The sequence below is a fragment of the Scyliorhinus torazame genome, chromosome 10 (assembly GCF_047496885.1).
Source record: "Scyliorhinus torazame isolate Kashiwa2021f chromosome 10, sScyTor2.1, whole genome shotgun sequence".
Lineage (NCBI taxonomy): Eukaryota > Metazoa > Chordata > Chondrichthyes > Carcharhiniformes > Scyliorhinidae > Scyliorhinus > Scyliorhinus torazame.
The window spans coordinates 215,259,558-215,281,558 of NC_092716.1; the positions used below are offsets into that span (position 1 = coordinate 215,259,558).

General features: G+C 46.6%; 1 protein-coding gene across 2 annotated transcripts in view; it reads right to left on the minus strand.

Annotated features, from left to right (window-relative positions):
• The window catches only part of LOC140384560 (acyl-CoA 6-desaturase-like), a 93,290-nt gene that overhangs the window by 3,856 nt on the left and 67,433 nt on the right, over window positions 1–22,001 (minus strand). Inside the window, exons 8-12 of one of the 2 annotated variants that reach the window (XR_011933086.1) lie at window positions 21,270–21,367; window positions 18,301–18,397; window positions 16,713–16,830; window positions 3,857–3,936; window positions 1,279–1,296 (exon numbers count right to left, since the gene is read on the minus strand). Coding sequence is in view for 1 of the 2 variants with exons in the window: in XM_072466364.1 (XP_072322465.1) it covers window positions 1,171–1,296; window positions 3,857–3,936; window positions 18,301–18,397; window positions 21,270–21,367 (401 nt within the window). In the remaining variant the exon portion in view is untranslated. Of the gene's footprint in view, window positions 1–1,170; window positions 1,297–3,856; window positions 3,937–16,712; window positions 16,831–18,300; window positions 18,398–21,269; window positions 21,368–22,001 lie in introns of those variants that run through there. The other variant, XM_072466364.1, reaches the window with a different exon arrangement.

The following is a 22,001-nucleotide window of genomic DNA, read 5'->3' on the forward strand; positions in this document are numbered from 1 at the left end:
TTGAAGGTTAAAATAATTAGTTTGGCTTTCTGTTTGAATCATCCCAAAATATGTCATGTTGTCATGGAGATGGACAATGGGGGGTTAGATGGTTCCTTTGTTTAATTTTTTGGCTTCTTTCTCAAAGAAGGCAGTTGCAGTTTTGGTTTGGTATAGTCTGCAGCTTACTGAATCGGGAGATCCAAAGGAGATGAATCTTAGTCGGGCCTGCACGTTAGCAGAGAAAACACTAGCCGTACTGTTCGTCACACGGAATGCGGATGGGGGCTTGGGCTTAGTTTGAAGGGGGAAAGAAGCAAGAAGATTTGCCTAGTTTGAAGCGAGATGAAGAAACCTACAGCCATCCTCACAGAACCTATGGCAGAAAGTTGTCATCAAAGTTAAATTGGAGGGCTGGGAGTTGGCAGTTAGGTATCTGCCATCAGCCTGAACAAGGAGCTCAAGAGTCCACAGTTGAGGTCTTTAAGGAAATATTGGAGGTTTGCTTAGCCAAAGGCATCCCCAAAAATCCTCGACCTTGAAGAAAGCTGAAACACTGAGGAGAATTGATATAAATTGCGGAGAGCAGTGGCATACCTTTCGGAGTGGTCCTAAAGAAATGAATAAACCTTCAAGATTTGGCAAGAAAAGGGAACTCTTGGGGGAAGTAGCAAATAGCATTGGGTTTATTGCATGAGTCTTCTAAACTAGTATTAAGTTCGTGTTAACCTTGTTTAATTTCTTCTTTATACAATAAAGGTTGATTTTGTTTAAAAACATGAAATCTTGTGGCGTAGTTCTGTCAGTTAATTACTGGGTGTTCAGATTTCTCTTTAAATGTTACCAGTCTCCTTCAGGATCATATATATCAGCCTGAATGTCAAATCGATTCTCTTGCACTGGTTTCAGCTAATTCCCAGGTAGATCATCAACACAGACTATTTTGAAACAAACAAGTTGTAATTACAGTTTTTAATCCTGTAATACATACAGGAAATAAAAGCCAAACATGTGGTTAAACATTTGTCCTCCTGAAAGCTTTGAGTTTGTGCGTCATGATTAAAACCATTTTAAGGAAGTTAGGTTCCGTTGTAAATTTCCCAAATAATTGAGGGTTAAAATGACAACCTGTGCGTGTGGAAACTGGACTCTTTACACCAAGCACAAGGTGATAAAAGATATATTACTCACCCTATAATATCCTTGAAGCCCTGCAACAAAGGCTTCACCTGGTAGTTTAAGCCATGCTTGTCACACAGTGATTTCACTAAAGGAGCAATCTTGTAGTAATTGTGACGGGGCATTGTAGGGAAAAGACTGCAAAGATATGGATTAGAGAAAGGAAATTAAATGCTGGCACTTGTAAAGAAGACGGGTGTTTGAATAATATTCCAACTGGAGCCAGTAACTTGGAACTCCAGCTTGAACTCGAGCTCTATTATTAATCCAAGTGTTTCGTTCAAACCAACTCCTGCAGCACCAACCAGATTGCTTCTTCCTTGGTTCTACTCAAGACGAGAATGCAATTTAATGGAAATTAAACAGTCTGGTTTTGGGCATAATTAGCGGGCTGTTTCCCAGCAGTAGCAGTGCCGAGAACGACCCAGCTATTAAACGGAACTCTGCTTCATTTTTGGGCCTCGGCGAGGAACACCCCACTGAGGCCACACTTAGGCTCATTTCCTGCACTAATGAGCCCAGCTCCCCAGTGCAAGAAGAGATCGGGGTGCATCCAGACCACCGCCCCCCCAAAAGCCCCATCTTACCAATTAGGGAATCCTTGAGTCCATGCACCCCACTACATAAGGGCATGGCATCCGCAGGCCCAATCCCCAGCATGAGCAAGATGCCACATTGGTACTGTCAGCCTGGCAGTGCCACTTGGGCATCCGGTTGACATTGGGAGTGCCAGGGTACCACCCTGCCCACAGCTTGACCATCCGAGATTTCCGAACCCCACTCCCCTCAAAGTGCTGGTGTGCCTGATCCACTTTTGTGGAAACCAGTGCTAAACAGCACCCGCTCGGGGTCTCTGAGGCGAGGCCGTTAGGTCCCGCGCCTTGGGTAACTCTGGCGCAAACATAGTTGAGGGAGTTTAACTGCACACTTAAATATGCAAATCTGTATCCCACCTATTGAGGGCGGGAACCAAATCATGATGCCTCGCCAGATCTTGTTAGATCTCACGAGGCGTAATGAGCGCCGTAAGTCTCGCAAGAGGCCTCTCGCGAGATTTACCGGCCTCACCGCATCCCGAGTCGGATGCGACGAGGCCGGTGGGTCGCACATGTGACCATTTTTTAAACTTTGTCTGCAGAATCAGGGCATTGGCAGAATTAAAATCAACTTACTGTCCTGTTTCTGCTCAGCTGTCATATTTACTGGGGCCTTCTACTGCGTGGCCCAGATATTTGTCTGAATCAGGCAGGGTCTCATTCCTCCAAACAAATCAGGGTCAAATGCCATATATTATATCCTGATGTAATATCGAGGAAAATCTTAGCACATCCTATACTGTGCATACTCCATCCAGTTGTACCAATAAATCCCAAAATGTTAAGTGAAAAATTACCTCTGTGGATCCAGGAGGCGCAATATTGCTCGTTCCACGTCCCACAGAACGTTAGGCCTTTGCCACCCCGGACTCTCTACCCCTCCACTCCACCTTTCCTTTCTGTTGGCCTAGGTCCAGGGAGCTGCAGTGGGATGCCTCTATTTGACATGCAGATCACCCATAGCATGATAATGAAATCTGGCCTTCAGAATGGACCAGGCCTCCCACTGCACTGGCCAGCCGCCCGAGTGTTTAAATTAAAATCAGCATCCTCCAGCCAGTGTATGTTACAGTTATCTTCAAGTTTTGTAACTCTCAGAACATCCAAATCAGTCTCAGTTAAAGAAATACTCATTTTTTAAACACAGGACAAACATCATTACTTTGTTACAAAGAAAGCATGCAAACTCACAAAATTGTGAAATGGACAAATCCTAAACTCTGGAAATCCAAAGCAGCCTCCAAATCAAGTTTGCAGACACTTCCCCTCATTAAAATGTTCCTCAAGCAGGAATATCTGATCCCTGAGCAACAAAGGATGCTCTCTTTTCATTCACTGGTTATGGGTGTTGCTGGCAAGACCAGCAATTATTGACCATCCCAAGTTGCTCTTGAAAAAGCGGCGATGAGTTGCCACCTTGTTGAACGACCGCAGTCCGCATGTTAATGTAGACTGTTACAAACATTTTTGTTACAAATTGAGAGGCATGTTCCTTCCCTGAGATCAGGTGCACCCCATTATCTGTCATGTGAGCATGCAGCAACAAGAGACATGATAACGCACAGATTCACATCATCAGTATGGGAAAAGGTGCCTGTTTACATGGCTGTCATGCCCATCCGACTTGAATGATCATCAGTTCCCCCATCAGCTACACTACTTGGCATTGGTTCTATTCCTCTGGCATTCACACAATGCCACACCAAGGCCACCCAATGAAAACATGACCAGGTGAGAGCAAAGGGTCGGACTTCACTCACAGACTTTCTGATTTGTGGGGCGTGATGGGTTACATATACAGTACAAGTACCGGATTCTTGACACAAATTATGGAATATATGAATTAACAACCCTGTTCAAGTGATGCTGTTTTGCTTATTATGATAAAACATCTTTGGCAATCGAACATGTTTTTGCAGTGTCACAGCAAGCATGCTCTGTTCAGGAGCCAATGAGAAAGTCAATGAATCAGGTTTGGGTTTTAATCTTGGTCTTCAAGAGGTGAAAAGCCAATATCTTAATGGTATGTGGCATCCCCACGACCCCCTACCCCTTCCAAGAAACATGTCCCCTGCATTACCACCTGTTTCCTGTTTACTTACTGGTGCTCAATCTGGAAGTTGAGATGGCCACTGAACCAGTCATTGAAGGAAGATTGTTCAATATTACATGTGGAGTCCAACTGGAGAATCAAAAACAGATCTGTACGTCAATAGCCATCCTGAAAGACAATGACCTGAAAGCACTTGGTATGCAAGTGGACATTCAGACTTTAAACTGCTGAAAATGATCTACAGGCGTGACACTCCATTGGCTCCAGACAACAGCTACCTTGTTCATTCATTATCAGGCAGTGGAACTGGCTGTTGGATTTATTATGAAGCTACAATCCCTCACTATATTTCTTTCATTGACAAGAGCGAGGCAAAATACATAACAGTGGTTTGCCGAGTTGTGCTAAATCAGCTAGTGTGTGACATCTCAGTATTGTTGTTCTGTCGAGTACCACTTGTGTTGCAGGGGACATTGACAATCAAACAATTAATGGTGTTTGTTTTGGTAATACATTCTATGTCATTACTCGCTTCTTATGCAGTTTGTTATACTCCAGGTACTGACCTTGTACCTGTACTGCGTGACATGCGAGTGAAACACCGGTTTTATACTGCCAGTTTCTAAGTCACTCTCAGTCCAAGGACAACAGCCGACCAGAGCTCTGGTTAGACTCCATCTGGAGTACTGCATTTAGTTGGGTGTTGCACCTCAGGAAGGATATACTAGCCTTGGAAGGAGTGCAACTCAGATTCACAAGAATGATGCTGAGGCTAAAAGGGCAAAATGATCAGAATAGGCTGCATAAACTAGAATTATATTGTCCAGAAGTTCAAGGAGTGATCTAATTGAAATGTCCAAAGTGATTGAAGAACTTAATAGGGTGGAGTTGGAGAAAATAATTCCACTGGTGGGTGAAATGGACTTTAAAATTAGTTGTTCAGGAATTAAGTCAGAAATACTCACATGAAGGGGAGTGGAAATCAGAATTCTCTCACCCTAAAGTCTGCTGAGCCGAGGCCAACCAAAAATGTCAAGAGGGAGACTGATAGATTTTTGTTCAGCAAGGATATTAAGGTTTGGACAGCACGGTGGCGCAGTGGGTTAGCCCTACTGCCTCACAGTGCCAAGGACCCAGGTTCGATCCCAGCTCTGGGTCACTGTCCATATGGAGTTTGCACATTCTCCCCGTGTTTGCGTGGGTCGAGCCCCCACAACCCAAAGATGTGCAGGCTAGGTAGATTAGCCACGCTAAATTGCCCCTTAATTGGAAAAAATTAATTGGGTACTCTAAATTTATTTTTAAAAAGGATATTGGGCGGAATTCTCCCTACCCGGCGGGGCGGGGGTTCCCGGCGTGATGGTGTGGCGGAAACCACTCCGGCGTCGGGCCGCCCAAAAGGTGCGGAAGTCTCTGCACCTTTAGGGGCCAAACCCTCACTTTGAGGGGCTAGGCCCGCGCCGGAGCGCTTTCCGCTCCACCGGCTGGCGGGAAAGGCCTTGGCGCCACGCCAGCCAGGGCCAAAAGGTCTTCACCGGGCACGCGGCTCCGCGCATACATGGGAGCGTCAGCGGCTGCTGATGCCATCCTCGCGCATGCGCAGGGGAGGGTGTCTCTTCCACCTCCGCCATAGTGAAGATCATGGTGAAGGCGGAGGAAAAAGAGTGCCCCCACGGCACAGGCTCCCCCGCGGATCGGTGGGTCCCGATCGCGGGCCAGGCCACCGTGGGGGCACCCCCCGGGGCCAGATTGCCCCGCGCGCCCCCCCCCAGGACCCCGGAGCTCGCCCGCGCCGAATTGTCCCGCTGTTCAAAAGGTGGTTTAATCCACGCTGGCGGAACAGGCATTCCAGCAGCGGGACTTCGGCCCATTGCGGGCCGGAGAATCAGCGGGGGTGGGCCCACACGACCCCGCCGAATCTCTGGTGGCGGAGACTTCGGGACATGGTGGGGGCAGGATTCACGCTGGGACACGGCGGGGGCGGGATTCACGTCAGCCCCCGGCGATTCTCCGACCCGTCGGGGGGGTCGGAGAATCCCGCCCATTAAGGGTTACCAAACCAGGAAGGGAGGATGGAGTTAAGATACAGATGAAACATTGTCGAATTTAATAGGGGATCTGGTTGGTTCAAGGAACTGTATGGCATACTCGTGTCCCTGTTACATTAACTCGAGCTTGGATTTGTATCAGCCTCAAGTTATACTTCAGAGAATGTGAAGCGGAGACAGTGATAAACTATCTCCTGAATCAGGTGACATCTATAGCCTAATCTCGGTTTGAAAAAGAGGAACAAAGCACATTGGGAAAGGAAGGATATTGGGAGCAAAGGAGGAGAGTACTTACAATCATCCCAAAAAGGACAGGAAAAGATTATCTGGTCCAGCAAGTCTGGCCCACCCTGACCTGGTATAACCCATACGCACCATCAACTCACTCTCTCTGTCAGGCAATTTCCTGGAAGAGGCAAAAAAAGTGGAAAAAAAACTCTAGGCCAATTTCAGAGAATAAACTAAGGGATATCATCTCCAAAGGCAATCAAGCAAGTTCGAGGGGGGTCATAGTTATCGATACTGTTAGCCTCATTTAATCCACCCAGGCCACATTGTTTAAGAAAGATGTCTACATCCTTATATCTGTAGCCTCTACTCCTGTCCTACAATCCTCCAAGATCTCAGCACTATTCTTCTGGCCTCTCTGATTTTCTTCACCCCAACATTGGTGGCTTTACTTTCAGCTGCACTGAAAGCACTGCTGCCTCACAGCGCAGGGACCTACGTTCAATCCCGGTCTTGGGTGACTGTCTGTGTGAAGTTTGCACTTTCCCCCTGTGTCTGCGTGGATTTCCTCTGGATGCTCTGGTTTCCTCCCACAGTCCAAAGATATGGTGGATTGGCCATTAAATTGCCCCTTAGTGTCCAATGTTTGCAAGTTAGGTGGGGTTTATGGGGAAGGGGTGAGGGAGTGGGCCTAGGTAGGGTACTTTTTCAGAGGGATGGTGCAGACGTGATGGGCCAAAGCCCTCCTTCTGCACTGTAACATTCTATTCTATAGTTTGTTCACCTGTCCTAATAACTAGTGTCATGTAAATCCCCGAACAGGCGCCAGAATGTGGCGACTAGGGGCCTTTCACAGTAACTTCATTTGAAGCCTAGTTGCGACAAAAGCGATTTTCATTTCATTTTTTCATATGCAAGTTGTTCTCTTCCACACATAGGAACTTGCCCAGCTCCTGTCTGAAAAGTGAGGTCAGGCTAAGTAGAAAGAAAACACAAATGCAATAGTCCAAGTGACCTGTTTCACTGATTCGAAATGACTGTACAAACATACATATTTACAGATTAGGAGCAGGAGTAGGCCATTTGGCCTTCTGAGCCTCTCCGCCATGCAATTAGGTCATGGTTGATCTGATTGTAACCTGAACCTCACATTCCTGTCTACCCCTGATAACCTTTCACCCCCTTGTTAATCAAGAATCAATCCATCTTTGCCTTGAAAATATTCAAAGACTTTGCTTCCACCATCTTTTGAGGAAGAGAGTCCAAAGACTCACGACCCACTGAGAAAAGGAATTTCTCTCCATCTCTGTCTTAAAAGTGCGACCCCTTATTTTTAAACAGTGGCCCCTACTTCTAGATTCTCTGACAAGAGGAAATATCCTCTCGACACCAACCTTGTCACAACCCTTCAGGATCTTATATATATTAAATAAAGTCTCCTCTTACTCTTCTAAACCCCAGTGAATACAAGCCTAGCCTGTTCAACCTTTCCTCATAAGGCAACTCACCCAGTTCTGGTATTAATCTAGTAAACCTTCTCTGAACTGCTCCTAATGCACATGCATCTTGTCTTGAATAAGCAGGTCTATACAGTACACTGCACTCCAGGTAAGGTCTCATCAATGCCCTGAATAATTGAACCATCACCTCCCTACTTTTGTAATCAATTCCCCTCTCAATAAACAATGTCATTCCATTGGCTTTCCTAATTACTTGTTGTGCCTGTATACTAACCTTTTCTGATTCATGCTTAGGACACCCAGATCCCTCTGCATCTCAGAGCTCTGCAATCTCTCACCATTTAGATAATATGTTTCTTTCTTATTCTTCCTGACAAAATAGTAAATTTCACATTTCCCCACATTATCCTCCATTTGCCAGATTTTTCCCACTCATTTAACCTATCTATAATCTCTTTGTAGCCTCCAGTCACTTCAGACATTAATTACAGAGCAGAACCCAAACCACTTCACATCAGTACAAATTATATAGTGTAACCAGTCGGTAAGTTGTTTATGAAAGGTCCCTTTTGGAAGGAAATATAGGGGTCAAGATGTTTCGTAATGACCCAATGATTCTAGCTGCAGAATGTTCACTTGTACTCACAAAATGATGTGAATTAAATTCTGGCCTCAAGTTTCTTAATTCCTCTTCCCTCATAGAATTGACAGGTGGTGCCCCAAAACACCCTCTTCTCTTTCTTGCTGGCTGATTCCAAAAAAATGGCCAAAGGTGACAAGTCATCATGCAATGTAGGAACAATGACTGCCATCTGTTTTGAACCTCTAAACTTTTACTAAAGACAGGGAACTCACTGCCCATAAATCATAACCATAAATTCATACCCAGTAATTTTTAGCATCATACACTGGGACGCCAATCAACCACACCACCATGGTCCTCCCAGAACCACAGTTCTGGCCAATACTGGCCAGAGCGGTGTATTCTTATCTGGTTCCTATCTTTATCAAGTTATGATGAAAGGCCACAGATCTGAAACACTCACTCTATTTCTCTCTCCAGACATTGCCAGACCTGCTGAGTGTTTCCAGTATTTTGTGTTTTGATTTCAGAATTCCAGCATCTGCAGTATTTAAATTTTGCATTTATGTTATTCCTGTTCACTGTTGAGGCAGATATGTTAGCGGCTTTTAAGACTTATCCGGATAGACACATGAACAGACAGGGTAGGGAAGGATATAGGTGGTTGGTCTAGATAGGACACGTGATTGGTGCAGGCTTGGAGGGCCGAAGGGCCTGTGCTGTACTGTTCTTTGTTCTAATGGTGACTGAGCATAACCTTCATTGCCTGAACCCTTTGTGATTGATGATGAATATCTTGTACTCAATATTGTCCAGGCATGACCAAAATTGGTTAAAATAATAGCTCCGTACACTACTATAGACCAATTAAGAATGTAAACAGTAAAGCGGTGGAATCGTTGAGACAACCATGTCCAATTATCATATTAAAATGGGGCTGATACTTGGAAGCTGCTTCCACTGAGATAACTAATTCTGAGACTAGTTATTGTCAACACAGCATAACTTTAAAATTTGTTACAAATTAACAGCAAATGTGATACATGTTGATATCAACTCTTTCCTTCAATTATATCAATGGTTCAGTTTAGACTGAACCAAGGTTTCTTGTTGTTTGGCATAAGACTGTATCCCTTAAACTTGGCATGCTTTATCCCTGTGCCAGGGATCCCAAACTTTGAGCTGCACCTCCCGGTGGAGTCACAGAGATCACATTTAGGGTTGCAAGCTCCCCTTCCTCTGAGACGATAATGGCTACTGTGGGGAAGAGACCTGGAAGGGCAGCCTTGTACTCACAGGATCCCTGCTGCCAAACCGCAAAGGAGAGAAGGTGAGCCAAAACACTCGTCAACCCAAGGAGCGAATGACAAGTGGGAACGGGTGTTTGCACGCTAACTTGGCGCAGGCAGAGGTTGGCAAGGCAGTCTCAGTCAGGACTGGAGTGCGGGGGAAATTGGGAGGACATATGGCTGAGCCGAGAAGATGAATAGTGGCTCCAAACATGTCTCCCTGTTGGAAAGGTTCCTTACCCCAGGATGGTGCGCCTGTTACATAGCCACTGGCAACTAGAACAAAAGGTGAGCAGGGACTGCTAAATGAGAATGATTTGAAGGATGGAAGAGTGACTATTGAGTGAGAGTGAATGGGGACAGCGAGGTTGGGAAGAGACGATGATTCGACTGAGTGAATTGGTGAGGGAGGTTGGGAAGTGGGACTGCTGATTGAGTGAGTGCGGAGGGAGGTTGGGAAAAGGGGCGGTTGAGTGAGTGACTGGGGGAGGGAGATTGGGAAGTGGAACTGCTGAGTGAGTGAGTAGGGAGGAAGGTTGGGAAGTGAGGCTGCTGAGTGAGTGAGCGGGGAAGGAGGTTGGGAAGTGAGGCTGCTGAGTGAGTGAGCAGGAAGGGAGGTTGGGAAGTGAGGCTGCTGAGTGAGTGAGCAGGGAAGGAGGTTGGGAAGTGAGGCTGCTGAGTGAGTGAGCGAGGAGGTTGGGAAGAGGGTCTCTTGAGTGAGTGAGAGAGGGAGGGAGGTTCGGAAGAGGGGCTGTTAACTGAGTGAGCGAGGGAGGGATGTTGGGTGGTGGACTATTCGCAGCGTATATGTGAGGGTGAAGGCGGAGAGGGGTATCACTGCGTCGTCTGTCATTGTGGAATATGGAGAACTTGACTGAAACCTACATGAGTACATAAAATAATAAGTACTTTAAAACGCAGATTTCAGAGTTGTACAATGCATTATTTATTATATGTTGATCATAATCCACAATTTATTAATTATGTACTGAATTTTACTATGCTGCTATATCGCTGCATTGTTTTAGCTGGCATCTGGAGTCACATTCATTTCCAAGTGTTAAAATGGGATCGCGACTTCCGGTGACGGTCATGGAGTGAGGGGTCACACATTTTAAGGGGTGTTTGCTGGTGTGAGCTGCATGAGCACTGAGGAATTGCAGTACTTCAGTGGTGGGGCCTGTTAATGGCTTACCAGACGAGGAGTGTAACAAGTAAGAGGGAGCAGCTCGAATGAAAGTATATTCCAGATGCGACACACGAAAAGATGGAGGAGGGTCCTGGGACATCGTTACCTACCTAGTGATCTACCAAACAGCGTGTGGACTTTCTGAATGTGAAGTTCCAGCAGCAGAGGCAGGAGGCCTCGGAAGTCCTGGCAGCGGTGGTGTTGCTGCTTAGGGCGGCTATTGAGAGAGTGGAACAGAGGCTGGAGGTGCAGGGTCTGGCACTCCAGAAGGTGGAGGAGTTGGTGGAGAGCATGAGGACCGGCTGGCCTCGCTAGAGGCAGAGATGGTGCTCATGGCGGATAGTCACAAGACATTGAGGGAGAAGGTGGAGGACCTTGAGAACCATTCCAGGCGGCAGAATCTCTGGATCGTGGGACTGCCTGAGGGGGTTGAGGGAACTCAGGCCGCAAAATATGTGGTGAGTATTTTGGAGATGTTGGTTGATAAGGGGATCTTTGATCATCCCCCCCCCGAGTGGATCGAGCCCACAGGGCACTGAGGAGGAGGCCGAAGGCAGGGAAGCTGCCGAGGGAGATGATAGTGCGGCTCCATCGTTTTCTCGATATGAAGATACTGAGGTGGGCGAAGCAAACAAAAAAGTGCACCTGGGAAGGAAACGTGCTGAGGATCTATCAGGATCTGGGTGCGGAGTGGGCCAAGTGATGGGCCAGTTATAATCAGATCAAAGCAGCACTCTATACAAGGTATACAAGATGCTAAAAGGTATGGATAAAGTAGACGTGGAGCAGATGCTTCCTCTTGTGGGGCATTCTAAAACGAGAGGTCATAATCTTAGAATTAGTGGTAGCAAATTTAAAACAGATTTGAGGAAAAACTGCAACACCCAAAGGGTTGCGAATCTGTGGAATTCATTACCCCAGAGTGCGATGGATGCTGGGACAGTGAGTAAATTTAAGGAGGCGTTAGACAGATTTTTAATTGGTAATGGGTTGAAGGGTTCTGGAGAATGGGTACGACGGTGGAATTACTGCTAGGATGGAATCAGCCATGATCACATTGAGGGTGTTAGGCTAGGGATGCTAAATTGCCTACTCTCGCTTCTAGGTCATGTGTTCTAGGGAGGAGATGCTCTGGCTGATTTTGCAATCCAGCTCTTGGTCTGTAACATTGAAGGTAACAGATGAGGAACATATCAGGCATGACAGAATGGCGGAGCAGACGTGAATGGCCTTATTCTGCTCCTATATCTTATGAACTTGTGAACTTATGAACTCTACAAGGAAAGGATGAGGTTGGCATTTTGCCTTCTGCTCATCTGTAGGTCACACACCAGAATCAAGAGTTTTATTTTGACACAGTGGATGAAGCGAGAGAATTTATGAGAGACAATGGACTAGGAGGTGTGTGAGAACACTGAACTCTGGATATGCTAAAGTGGGAAATGTGAGTTTACACGATGGGCAGATTGTTGTATTTAATGAATATGGGTGCAGAGTGGGTGAGTGTGGTTTTTTTATTTGGTTTTTACTGTTTTGGGGGAATTGTGGGTAAAGGGTGGCTGGTGGGAATGGGATTAGACAAACGCCTCGAGTGGCAGCCACCATGCTAGCTGGTTGGCTAGGTAACGGGAGCGAAATGGGAGGTTGACCTGTGGAGGGATTGGGCGAAGGGCCGGAGGGGTGGTTGGGTATTCTTTGTGTTTGTTCATGGCGGGGAATAAGGTGGGGGATGGGAGGGATGCTGATGTGGGTGGTGTTGATATGATGCAGTTGATTAAGAGATGGCAGTGGACATCTTGGAGGGGGCCCCGAGGGTGAGCAAGGCGTGGACCTGGGGAGCTGGCTGAAGGGGGATTATGCCTGATCGGTAAGGGGGGACGGCACAGAGCCGCCTGAACTGGCTGATTCTGTAGAACCTACAGAGTTTAAATGGCCTAGTCAAAAGGTTGCGCGTTTTCGCACATTTAAGGAGTTTGAAGGCGAACATTGTGTTTCTTCAGGAGATGCACCTGAAGGTGGGGGACCAGACAAAGCTGAGGAAGGACTGGATATGAAGACGAAGGAGGTGGCGGTCTGGTCAATAAGGAGGTGGCTTCGAGATCAGAAGTATTGTAACCGATCCTGGGTACATTCGTGATGGTTAGCAGGAAGCTAGAGGGGATGCCTCTGGTATGTTTGAATGTATATGCCCTAAAATTGGGATGATGTGGATTTCTTGAGGTGGGTTCCAGGGAGGATTCCAGGCCTGGACATGAATCAGCTGATTATGGGGAAGATTTTAATACGGTTCAAGATCCTAGGTTGGACAGGCTTTGTCCTAGGTCCCTGAAGGTTTTGGTTATGGTGAGGGAATTATTGTGGTTTGCGGAACAAATGCAACAGACCCCTGGTGGTTTGCTAGGCTGAGGGTGAAGGAGCTTTCATACTTCCCGCACATGCACCAGGTATCCTCCCACATTGATTTCTTTGTGTTATTAGACAAGGCGTTGTTGATGAGGGTGGTTGGATCGGAGAATTCAGCGATTGGGGTCTCTGACCACACGCCACACTGGTTGGATTTGTGGTTGCTGCAAGGGGGGTTCAGTGGTCGCAGTGCAGGTAGGATGTGTGGTTATTAGCGGACAAGTGGGTTTGTGAGAAGGTGAGGGCAGCCATCCGAAATTATGTGGAGCTGAACAATACGGGGGAGGTTTCTGCCTCCACACTGTGGGAGGCTCTCAAAGGGGTGGTAAGGGGGGAATTTATATTGATTCGGGCGCACAGTGAGAGAGCGGAACGGGCTGAGAGGCTGATGTTGGTGGAATACATTCTGAGGGTGGACCGGAGATATTTGGTGGTGCCGGAGAAGGCATTACTAAAGGAGAGGCAGAGGCTCCAGATGGAGTTTGGGTTGGTGTCCACTGGAAAGGCGGTGGGACAACGGCGTGGAGCTAGAGGGGCAGATTTTGGGTATGGAGACAAAGCAAGTGGCATGCTTACACATCAGTTGAGGAAGCAGGCGGTGGCGAGAGAGATTGGAAGGGTGAGGGATGAGAGAGGCACGGTGGTATCAGTGCTGGAAGGGGTGAACGTGAATGGGGTTTTTGAGGCCTTCTATCGGAGGTTATATAACTCGGAGCCTCTGGTGGGGGATGAAGGGATGAGGTGCTTTTTGGATGGGTTGGAGTTCCAGAGGGTTGAGGAGATGAAGGTGCAGGGATTGGGGGCCCTGATTTGGTTGAGGGAGGTGATGGATTGTGTGGGGGTGATGCAGGCAGGGAAGGCCCTGGGGTCGGAAGGGTTTCCAGCCGGGTTTTAAAAGAAGTTTGTGTTGGAGCTGGGGCCTTAGCCCGTTGGGATATATAATGAGTCGATGGTGAGGGGAAAGTTACCTCTACGCTGTCGCAAGTCTCGATATGGCTCATTTTAAAGGACAAGGACCGGAGTAGTGTGGATAGTACCACCCGGTCTAGTGACCCGACGTGAGGTTGGTGGCGATGGTGCTGGTGTCGCAGATAGACGATTGCATGCCGGGGGTCATAGGAGAGGATCAGACGGGGTTCATGAAGAGGTGGAAGCTGCCAATGAATGTGTGGATGTTGCTTAATGTTATTCTGATGTCCCCAGGAGAGCCGAGAATTGAAAGTGGTGATGACAATGGACACAGAGAAGGCGTTCGATCGCGTTGAATGGACATATCTGTTTGAGGTGTTGGGTCAGTTCAGGTTTGGTAGGGGTCTGTGGATTGGGTTTGGCTGCTGTACAAGGCGCATAAGGCGAGTGTTCGGATGAACAAGGTTAATTACTTTGGGTCATACCAGGGGTCGAGGCTTTGGTGCCCGCACTGCGAGCTGTTCTTTGCCCTTGCGATAGAGCCGTTGGCAATGGTGCTTTAGGGGGGCCAAGGAGAATTGAGCGGGGGGGGGGTCGAGCAGCGGGTTTCTTTGTACGCAAACTCCGCGTGAGTTTGGTCGCTTTTCGGAGTACAAGCTGAATATGGGGAAATGTGAGGTGTACCCAATTAATGCATGGGGACTGGAGAGGAGACTGGGGTATTTGCCATTTCGGGTGGTGGGGGCAGTTTTCGATATCATGGGATAAAGGTGGCGCGGAGTTGGCCCCAGCTGCACAAGCTGAATTTGGCGCGGCTGGTGGAAGGAGTGAAGGCGGGCATCAATAGGTGGGATGTGCTGAGACAGTGAAGGTGCTGGCGAAGTTTTTGTCTGCATTTCAGATCCTCCCAATTTTTGTTCCAATGTCCTTTTTTAGGATGGTGAATAGGTTGATTTTGAGGTTTATGTGGGCAGGGAAGGCTCCTCGGGTGAGGAGGGTGTTCTTGGAGAGTGATCGACGGGGGGTGGGGGGTGGGGGGTTGGGGGGGGGGGGGGTGGGGAGGTGAGTAGGGTTAGCATTGCCGAGCTTGTTGAATTACTACTGGGCAGCAAATATTGCAATGACTCGAGGATGGGCTGTGGAGGAGCAGTCGGTTTGGGTATGGTTAGAGGTGGCCTCTTGTAAGGGGACCAGAATGAGGGCACTTTTGTTGCTGCATCTTCCATTCTCACTGGTTTGGTACTCCACGAGTCCAGTGGTTATATCAGCACTGAGGGTTTGGAACCAGTGTCAACAGCATTTTGGATTGGAAGACATGTTGCTGTGTGCGCTGATTTGCAATAATCATAGGTTTGCGCCGGTGGGGTTGGGCGCGAGGTTCCAGAGGTGGCGGCAGGTGGGGTAGAGTACTTCAGGATTTGCTCGTGAGAGAAACATTTGCAGACCTGGGAAAGCTCAAGGAAATGTACCAGTTACCAAAGGGAATAGGTTCAGCTATCTGCAGGTTAAGGACTTTATTAGGAAGCGACTTGTCATTCGGTGCTGCAAGATAAGCTTTTATCCGAGGATGATATTTGGGGTGGGGGGGACCCTGCAGACATGTATGGGGTACTGATGAAGAGGGAGTGTGCTGATGTGGAGGAGGTCAGGCGCAAGTGGGAGGAGGAGCTGGAGAAGGGGGGGGGCATTGGGGGCCGGAGTGCGGAGGGAAGTTCTGCGGAGGGTGAATGCATCCTCGTCGTGTGCCCGGCTAAGTATTACCCAATTTAAGATAGTGCATAGAGCTCACATGTTGGTGTCCAGGATTAGTCGGTTCTTTCCATGAGTGGAGGATAGGCTTGGGCCGTGCGAACCATGTGCATACATTTTGGGCATATCCGAGGTTGAGGGAGTTTTGGAAGTGATCTTCTGGTGTAATATCAAAGATTCTGGGGGTAGAAGAGGTAGCTCAGAGTCTGGAGGTGGTGATACTTGGAGTGTCGGAGGATCCAGAAGTCCAGGTGGAGAGAGAGGCCGACGTCTTGGCCTTTGCCTCCCTGACCGCCCGGAGATGGATTTTGCTGTGTTGGTGGGACTTGGAGCCACCAAAGGCGGGGGTGTGGGTGAGCGATTTGGCAGAGTTCCAACATTTGGAAAAAATTCAGTTCACCATTCGAGGGGTGGAGGAGTGGATTCACCTTGAGTTGGAAGGGGTTTATTGACTTCTCTAAGGTGCATTGAGTCGTCATCGGTACGGGGTGTCAGCGAGATGAGTGGGGCTGTTGTTTGGGGGGGATACAGGGAGGGGTGGTTTTGTTGCCTGTTGCTGCTGTTGGCGTTTGTATTTTTGTGATTATGTATATATTTTAAATATCTTCAATAAATGTTTTCAAAAAAAAAAAATGGGATCACATTGGAAAGTAGCATACCGCTCTTTGCAAATTGTTTAATCCTGTCCGACATGGATCTCTGCTGGCTAGCTTCTCTTTTCTGTATCACCATGAAACTATAGCCTACTGAAATCAATCTAATTATGTTACATTAGTGTTTTAATGAGCCGACTGCTGTATTGTTAATATTCTGAAGAACAAAGTATTTGAAATTTGAGGCTGTAATCGATAAGAGGAACAGGCATATAATCCAATCTGTTTCTCAGGACAAAGAGTAGCCACCATTAATAATTGAAGACTCCTCTCCACAAATTAACATGGGATCTAATATAGAACACCTCAATGTGACATTTGAGCCATTATAGCCTTTGGAAGGGTCCTGCAAAATAACACTCCTGATTTGTCTCTCTTCTCTTTGTTTCCTCACCTCTCTACTGGAAATGTTGACTCTTGTTAGTGCTCTGTCGGCAACGGAGCATTTTTCAAGACCTCCAAGCAGTGATTCTCCATTTGAGATGAAAGCAAATTACTGCGGATGCTGGAATCTGAAACAAAAACAGAAAATGCTAGACAATCTCAGCAGGTCTGACAGTATCTGTGGAGAGAGAAGGGAGTTAACATTTCAAGTCTGGATGACTCTTTGTCAAAGCACCCTTCTTAGTGTTAATCACCCCCATTTACATTCCTTTTGACTTTCTTTGTCAATCTCCACCTATTGCTGGCCCCCTATCCAGTGCCCCCCCCCCCACAACAGTATAAATCTGACCCTATTTCCAGTTCCCTTCAGCTTTGACAAAGAGTCATCCAGACTCGAAACGTTAGCTCCCTTCTCTCTTCACAGATGCTGTCAGGCCTGCTGAGATTGTCCAGTATTTTCTGTTTTGATTCTCCATTTGAAGCTAGACAATAACTTGGGACCAGAGAGGCATCACAGCCGGAAGTGAGTGTGTCCTGAACTCTGCACGCACCCAGTCTCCCATATTACATACTTTCAATAAGAGGCAGAAGGAACAAACAATGTAAGACATACCTTCTCATTGAATATTCACTGATGCAGCAGGCCAGGCTTCAAGATGAGAATCAATCATGATTATAGTCTATAAAGTGGGTGGCCATTTTAATGGTGGCAGCAATTTTGGGCACTTGGAAAAGCTGAGATGCAATGATCATTTTTGAAGTTGCCCCATGCTATGTCTTGTCTGTACAGCTACAATTTAATGGGCAGCTGTTTTGATACGAGATCAAGGATGTCATGTACTTGTGTCTAAAAACTTTTTGGGGAGAATTTCCCTGAGATGCTGAAACGGAAGGCAGGTGGATCTGTAAATTCATATGGCTGGCCAGTCTCCCACCATGATCCTACCTGTGGGCCATGAGCAGGCCATTTTTGTTCATGGAAGGTTGGGGAGGTAATGGCTACCTGTCCAGAAATGGTGGGTGGCCCATGAGGCTAATTAAAAGGGCCTATTAAGGCAAGTTCACAGATGCTGACTGGAATTTTCTATTTGGCATGTGAATGACTGCCGAGTCCAAAACATGGTAGAGAGGCGGAGGCAGTCTTGCAGTGGCAAACCAAGGCAGTCTCCATAGGGCTATGCCCTCCACCATAGTCATAACCGACCATGTGGTGGAATGAGTTGCCCCTTCACAAAGACAGTCTGGCAAGAGAGGCTTTTTTGAATTTAAAATTTTATAAAAGCTCTTGAGGTGCTCTCTTTCTCTACTATCTACATCAGCTGTGCCTATGGCTGATGGGTGGGGCTGCCAAATTTCAATGCTGAAGGGATTCCTATTGATCCTCTAGTTGTAAAAGCCCTGCCTGTCGTCCTTAATTGGGTGGCATGTGCACAGCCTAGCTATCAATTTGCCACCTCGTTAAAAACCATATTGGGTGTCAGGCATAGTTGACATGATGACAGGGTTACATACCCAGAACAAAAATTCAGCCCTTAGTTTTAAAAATGTAAAATGACACAAAGATCTAAAAGAAGGTTCTAAGGCTAACTGAAAATTACCTGCATACTGAGCCAATCCTTGTGCTTTTCATCATCAATGTTCATTGGAATATGATTCATCTGGGTCACCCACACAAACCAGTGGCTCTCTATGAACCTGCAGTGAGAACCAGGCAGTGGTCAGGTATCAACAGCTATCTAAATTCTTCAATTGCTGATTCATCTATATTCTGTTCAGAACAGCCTGTACAGCTTAAACAGTTTCTTGGAAACCTCTTTTGGATGCTCCTTTTCCTTTTAACAATATAAACTGGCACCAGAGAACATTGTCCCTCCAATTCCCTGCCTTTCCAAATGTTTTTCTACTTTTCCTGAAGGCACCAATCCCCGCTTGGGCTCCATAGGGACCAGCAGACTCCCAATTGGTCACTTTCCCTATATGAGTTTAGGCAATTAGTAAACTCCAAACGGCATCACAGCTAAGCATGAACCTGCCCTTACCCAACGTTCACATACAAACATTTTAATGCAGGTCTGGGAGATAGCAATCATGACGGGGAAACCTCTGATTCCGCCCCCCCCCCCCCCCCCCCCCCTTATAGCTCAAATAAATGAAGAACTGTTGCAGCTCTCCTGCAATCAATGTCAGTTGTGGTTCAGTTGGCAGCACTCTTGCCTCAGAGTCAGGGGTTGTGGGTTTGACTCCCACTCCAGGGGCATGAGCATAAAATCCAGACTGACACTCAGTGGAGTACTAAGAGGGGGTTGCACTGTCAGAGATGATAAATCGAGGCCTGGTGAATTTGGAAGATTACATGGCACTGTTTCAAAGAGCAGGAGTATGTTCCAGTATCCTGGCCAATATTTATCCCTCAACCATCATCCCAAAACTCTGGTCGTCATCACAATTCCGGTGCACAAATTGGTTGCTGATTTTCCAGCATTGCAATTTGACAACACTTTTTAAAAAATGCTTGCCTGACTGCAGACTGTTGTGATGCCCGGAGGTGATAAATACAACTCTTTTTTGACAGCTGAAAACAACTAACTAACACCGAATAGGGATTAAACCTGAGATATTATTGTTCTCAATGTTGCAGTTTCACATGATTTTTACTGAGAAACATCTGGATAACTGGAGGTTTCTCAATGGACTCTCCTTTCAGTAAATGGTCATTTTGTTCAGATTCTAACTAGCTTGTTTATTGTGAACCTAATGACAGTGGTTTATCAGTAAACTGTGGTCCTTTCCACTGTCTGCTGCAACAACTTATCCCAGAAAGAGCAAAAACCTGGAATTAAAATAGAAATGAAGATACAGGTACACAGATCATGAACAGGTACAGAACATAATCCAAACGATTAATGGAATGCTGAACTTCATATTGAGAGGGCTAAAGTACAATGGGATAGAAGTCAAACTTCAGCTACACAAAGCCCTGGTTTGACCACACCTCGGTACTGTGAACAGTCCCAGCACCACACCTAAGGAAGAATCTATTGGTGTTGGAGGGAGTGCAGTGCAGGTTTGTCAGAATAATTTCTGGCCTGCAAGGGTTAAATTATGAGGAGAGATTACACAATTTAGGGCTGTATCCTCTGATATCTAGAAGGTAGAGGGGTGACTTGATCAAAGTTTTCGAGATGCTAAGGAGGAACAGATAGGTAGAATGTGTTTCCTCTAGTTGGAGAGGCTTGGTCTAGGGGCTACAGTCCAAAGCCTGGAACCAGACCTTTCAGGAGTGAAATTAATAAATAATTATTTGTGCAAAAGGCAGTAGAAGTTGAGAGCTCTCTTCCGCAAACAGCAATTGTTGTTAGATCAATTATTCATTTGAAAACGGAGATAGATTTTCATTAAATGAAAGTATTGAGGGGCATGTCAAATAAAGCGGGTGGCCAGTCAACCACCTTTCCTGCCCGCCCCTCACTTCCCTCCTATATTTAGGGGGGAACAGGTAAGGTGTTTGGCAGCAGCCTGTCCTTGGGTCTATTGAGGCCCTCATGTGGTCAACTAATGGCCCTTAAGGCCTCATCCCACCTCTACCTCCATGATACATGGGTCAAGGGAAGGAGAAAGGAAGGTCACCAATCTCGCAGGTTTCATTGCACAGGTTAAAGGCGGGAAGAAAGAAGGATAGCTTCTTTATGGGGTTCATTATGCCCACTGGGTGAACCCCCCTATGTGCCTCCCCACCAGCTACCTAGAAATGGCTTCTATTGTGTCCTGGTGCTGCTGGGTTGACGCAAGCTTCTGGCTAATCAGATTGGCCACCAGTTCTCAGGGGTAGGTCTTGTTGCGTGGGTTTCCTCCGGGTGCTCCGGTTTCCTCTCACAGTCCAAAGATGTGCAGGTTAGGTGGATTGGCCATGATAAATTGCCCTTCGTATCCTAAAAAGGTTATCTGGGGTTATTGGGTTACCGGGATAGGGTGGAGGCGTGGGCTTAAGTAGGGTGCTCTTTCCAAGAACCGGTACAGACTCGATGGGCCGAATGGCCTCCTTCTGCATTGTAAATTCTATGATTCTATGATTCCATGTTGCCTCACGTCTTTAGAGGTGGGAAGAGTTGGGCAATAATTCCCCCAGTAAAATTCACCTGATGGAGTGAACTCACCGAGCAACTACGATTGCACTGTATGGAGGGGCTAAATAGCCTATTCCTGTTTTTATATTCTTATACAGAACCCTCCAAATCGATTTCAGTATGAAAGAGCCCATTTGAACCAATTGCAACAGGAATCTGGGGTAGATGGAACAGTTACACATGCAATTGGAATACCAAATAATTCATCACTTAATTCATAGGAACAGCATAGGAACAGAAATGTAAAAAAGAGAAAAGGAGAGGAAATGTGTCCCTAACATTTTTAGCATGAATTACAACCCTTCCACCCTGCTCCAAAATTAATCCTATAGTCCTTCCCAACTATTTAAATATGGTAGCACCTTGGATTAGAATCCTAATAAATTATAACATCAGTGACTGTGACTGCAATAAAAGACAAAACTCGCCACAACTGTACATACCTGACAAATACGACAAGGACTATAGAACCAAAAAATCCATAAAAAGGGATGTAGGTGGTGAAGTAGCGGATGTAGTATGTTGTTGCCCAAGCAAGATCCTACAGATGGAAAAGCAGATGAGAATATGTTAAAGGCACTGGGGTATAATTACTGGTTTACAATAAATGTAAGAGCTGCAATATTGCTCAGATATCTGCACAATGCAATAATTCCAGATAGTGCCACACTCAGGCCTCATCTTCCATTCAAATTGAATAATTTGAAGCATTTTGGGGATCATCAAAGAGTGGGGTTTTACTGCTGAGGAATTGCTGGAGCCAACTCCCAATGTAACCATGTTCCACCCCAAATGCTCGTCCCTCCTCCTGGGCAGAAATCAGATTTTCCTTCCTTACCAGGCCTCTACGTATCAACCCACCGTGACTCTCTAGTTACATATTGCAAATCATCTCTTTGTAATCAAGAGAAAGTTGACAAAATCCTAATGTGCTGCACTACACAGAGTTTGTACGTTCATTCTGGTACCAGAATTTCCTACATAACTAGGTCCTCAACTCAAGAAGCATGAGTGCCAGGCAAGCGGTGTTTTCCTTTCAGGGAGAGAGAGAAGACTCACAGGTCTAGGCACCTTCGGAATTTCTCACACAAACCCCACTGGCTCAGTCAAAGAATGGGGATCACCATTCTACTCTTTCCCTCAGGAAAGAGTGAAAAGAGATGTAGGGAAGGCAA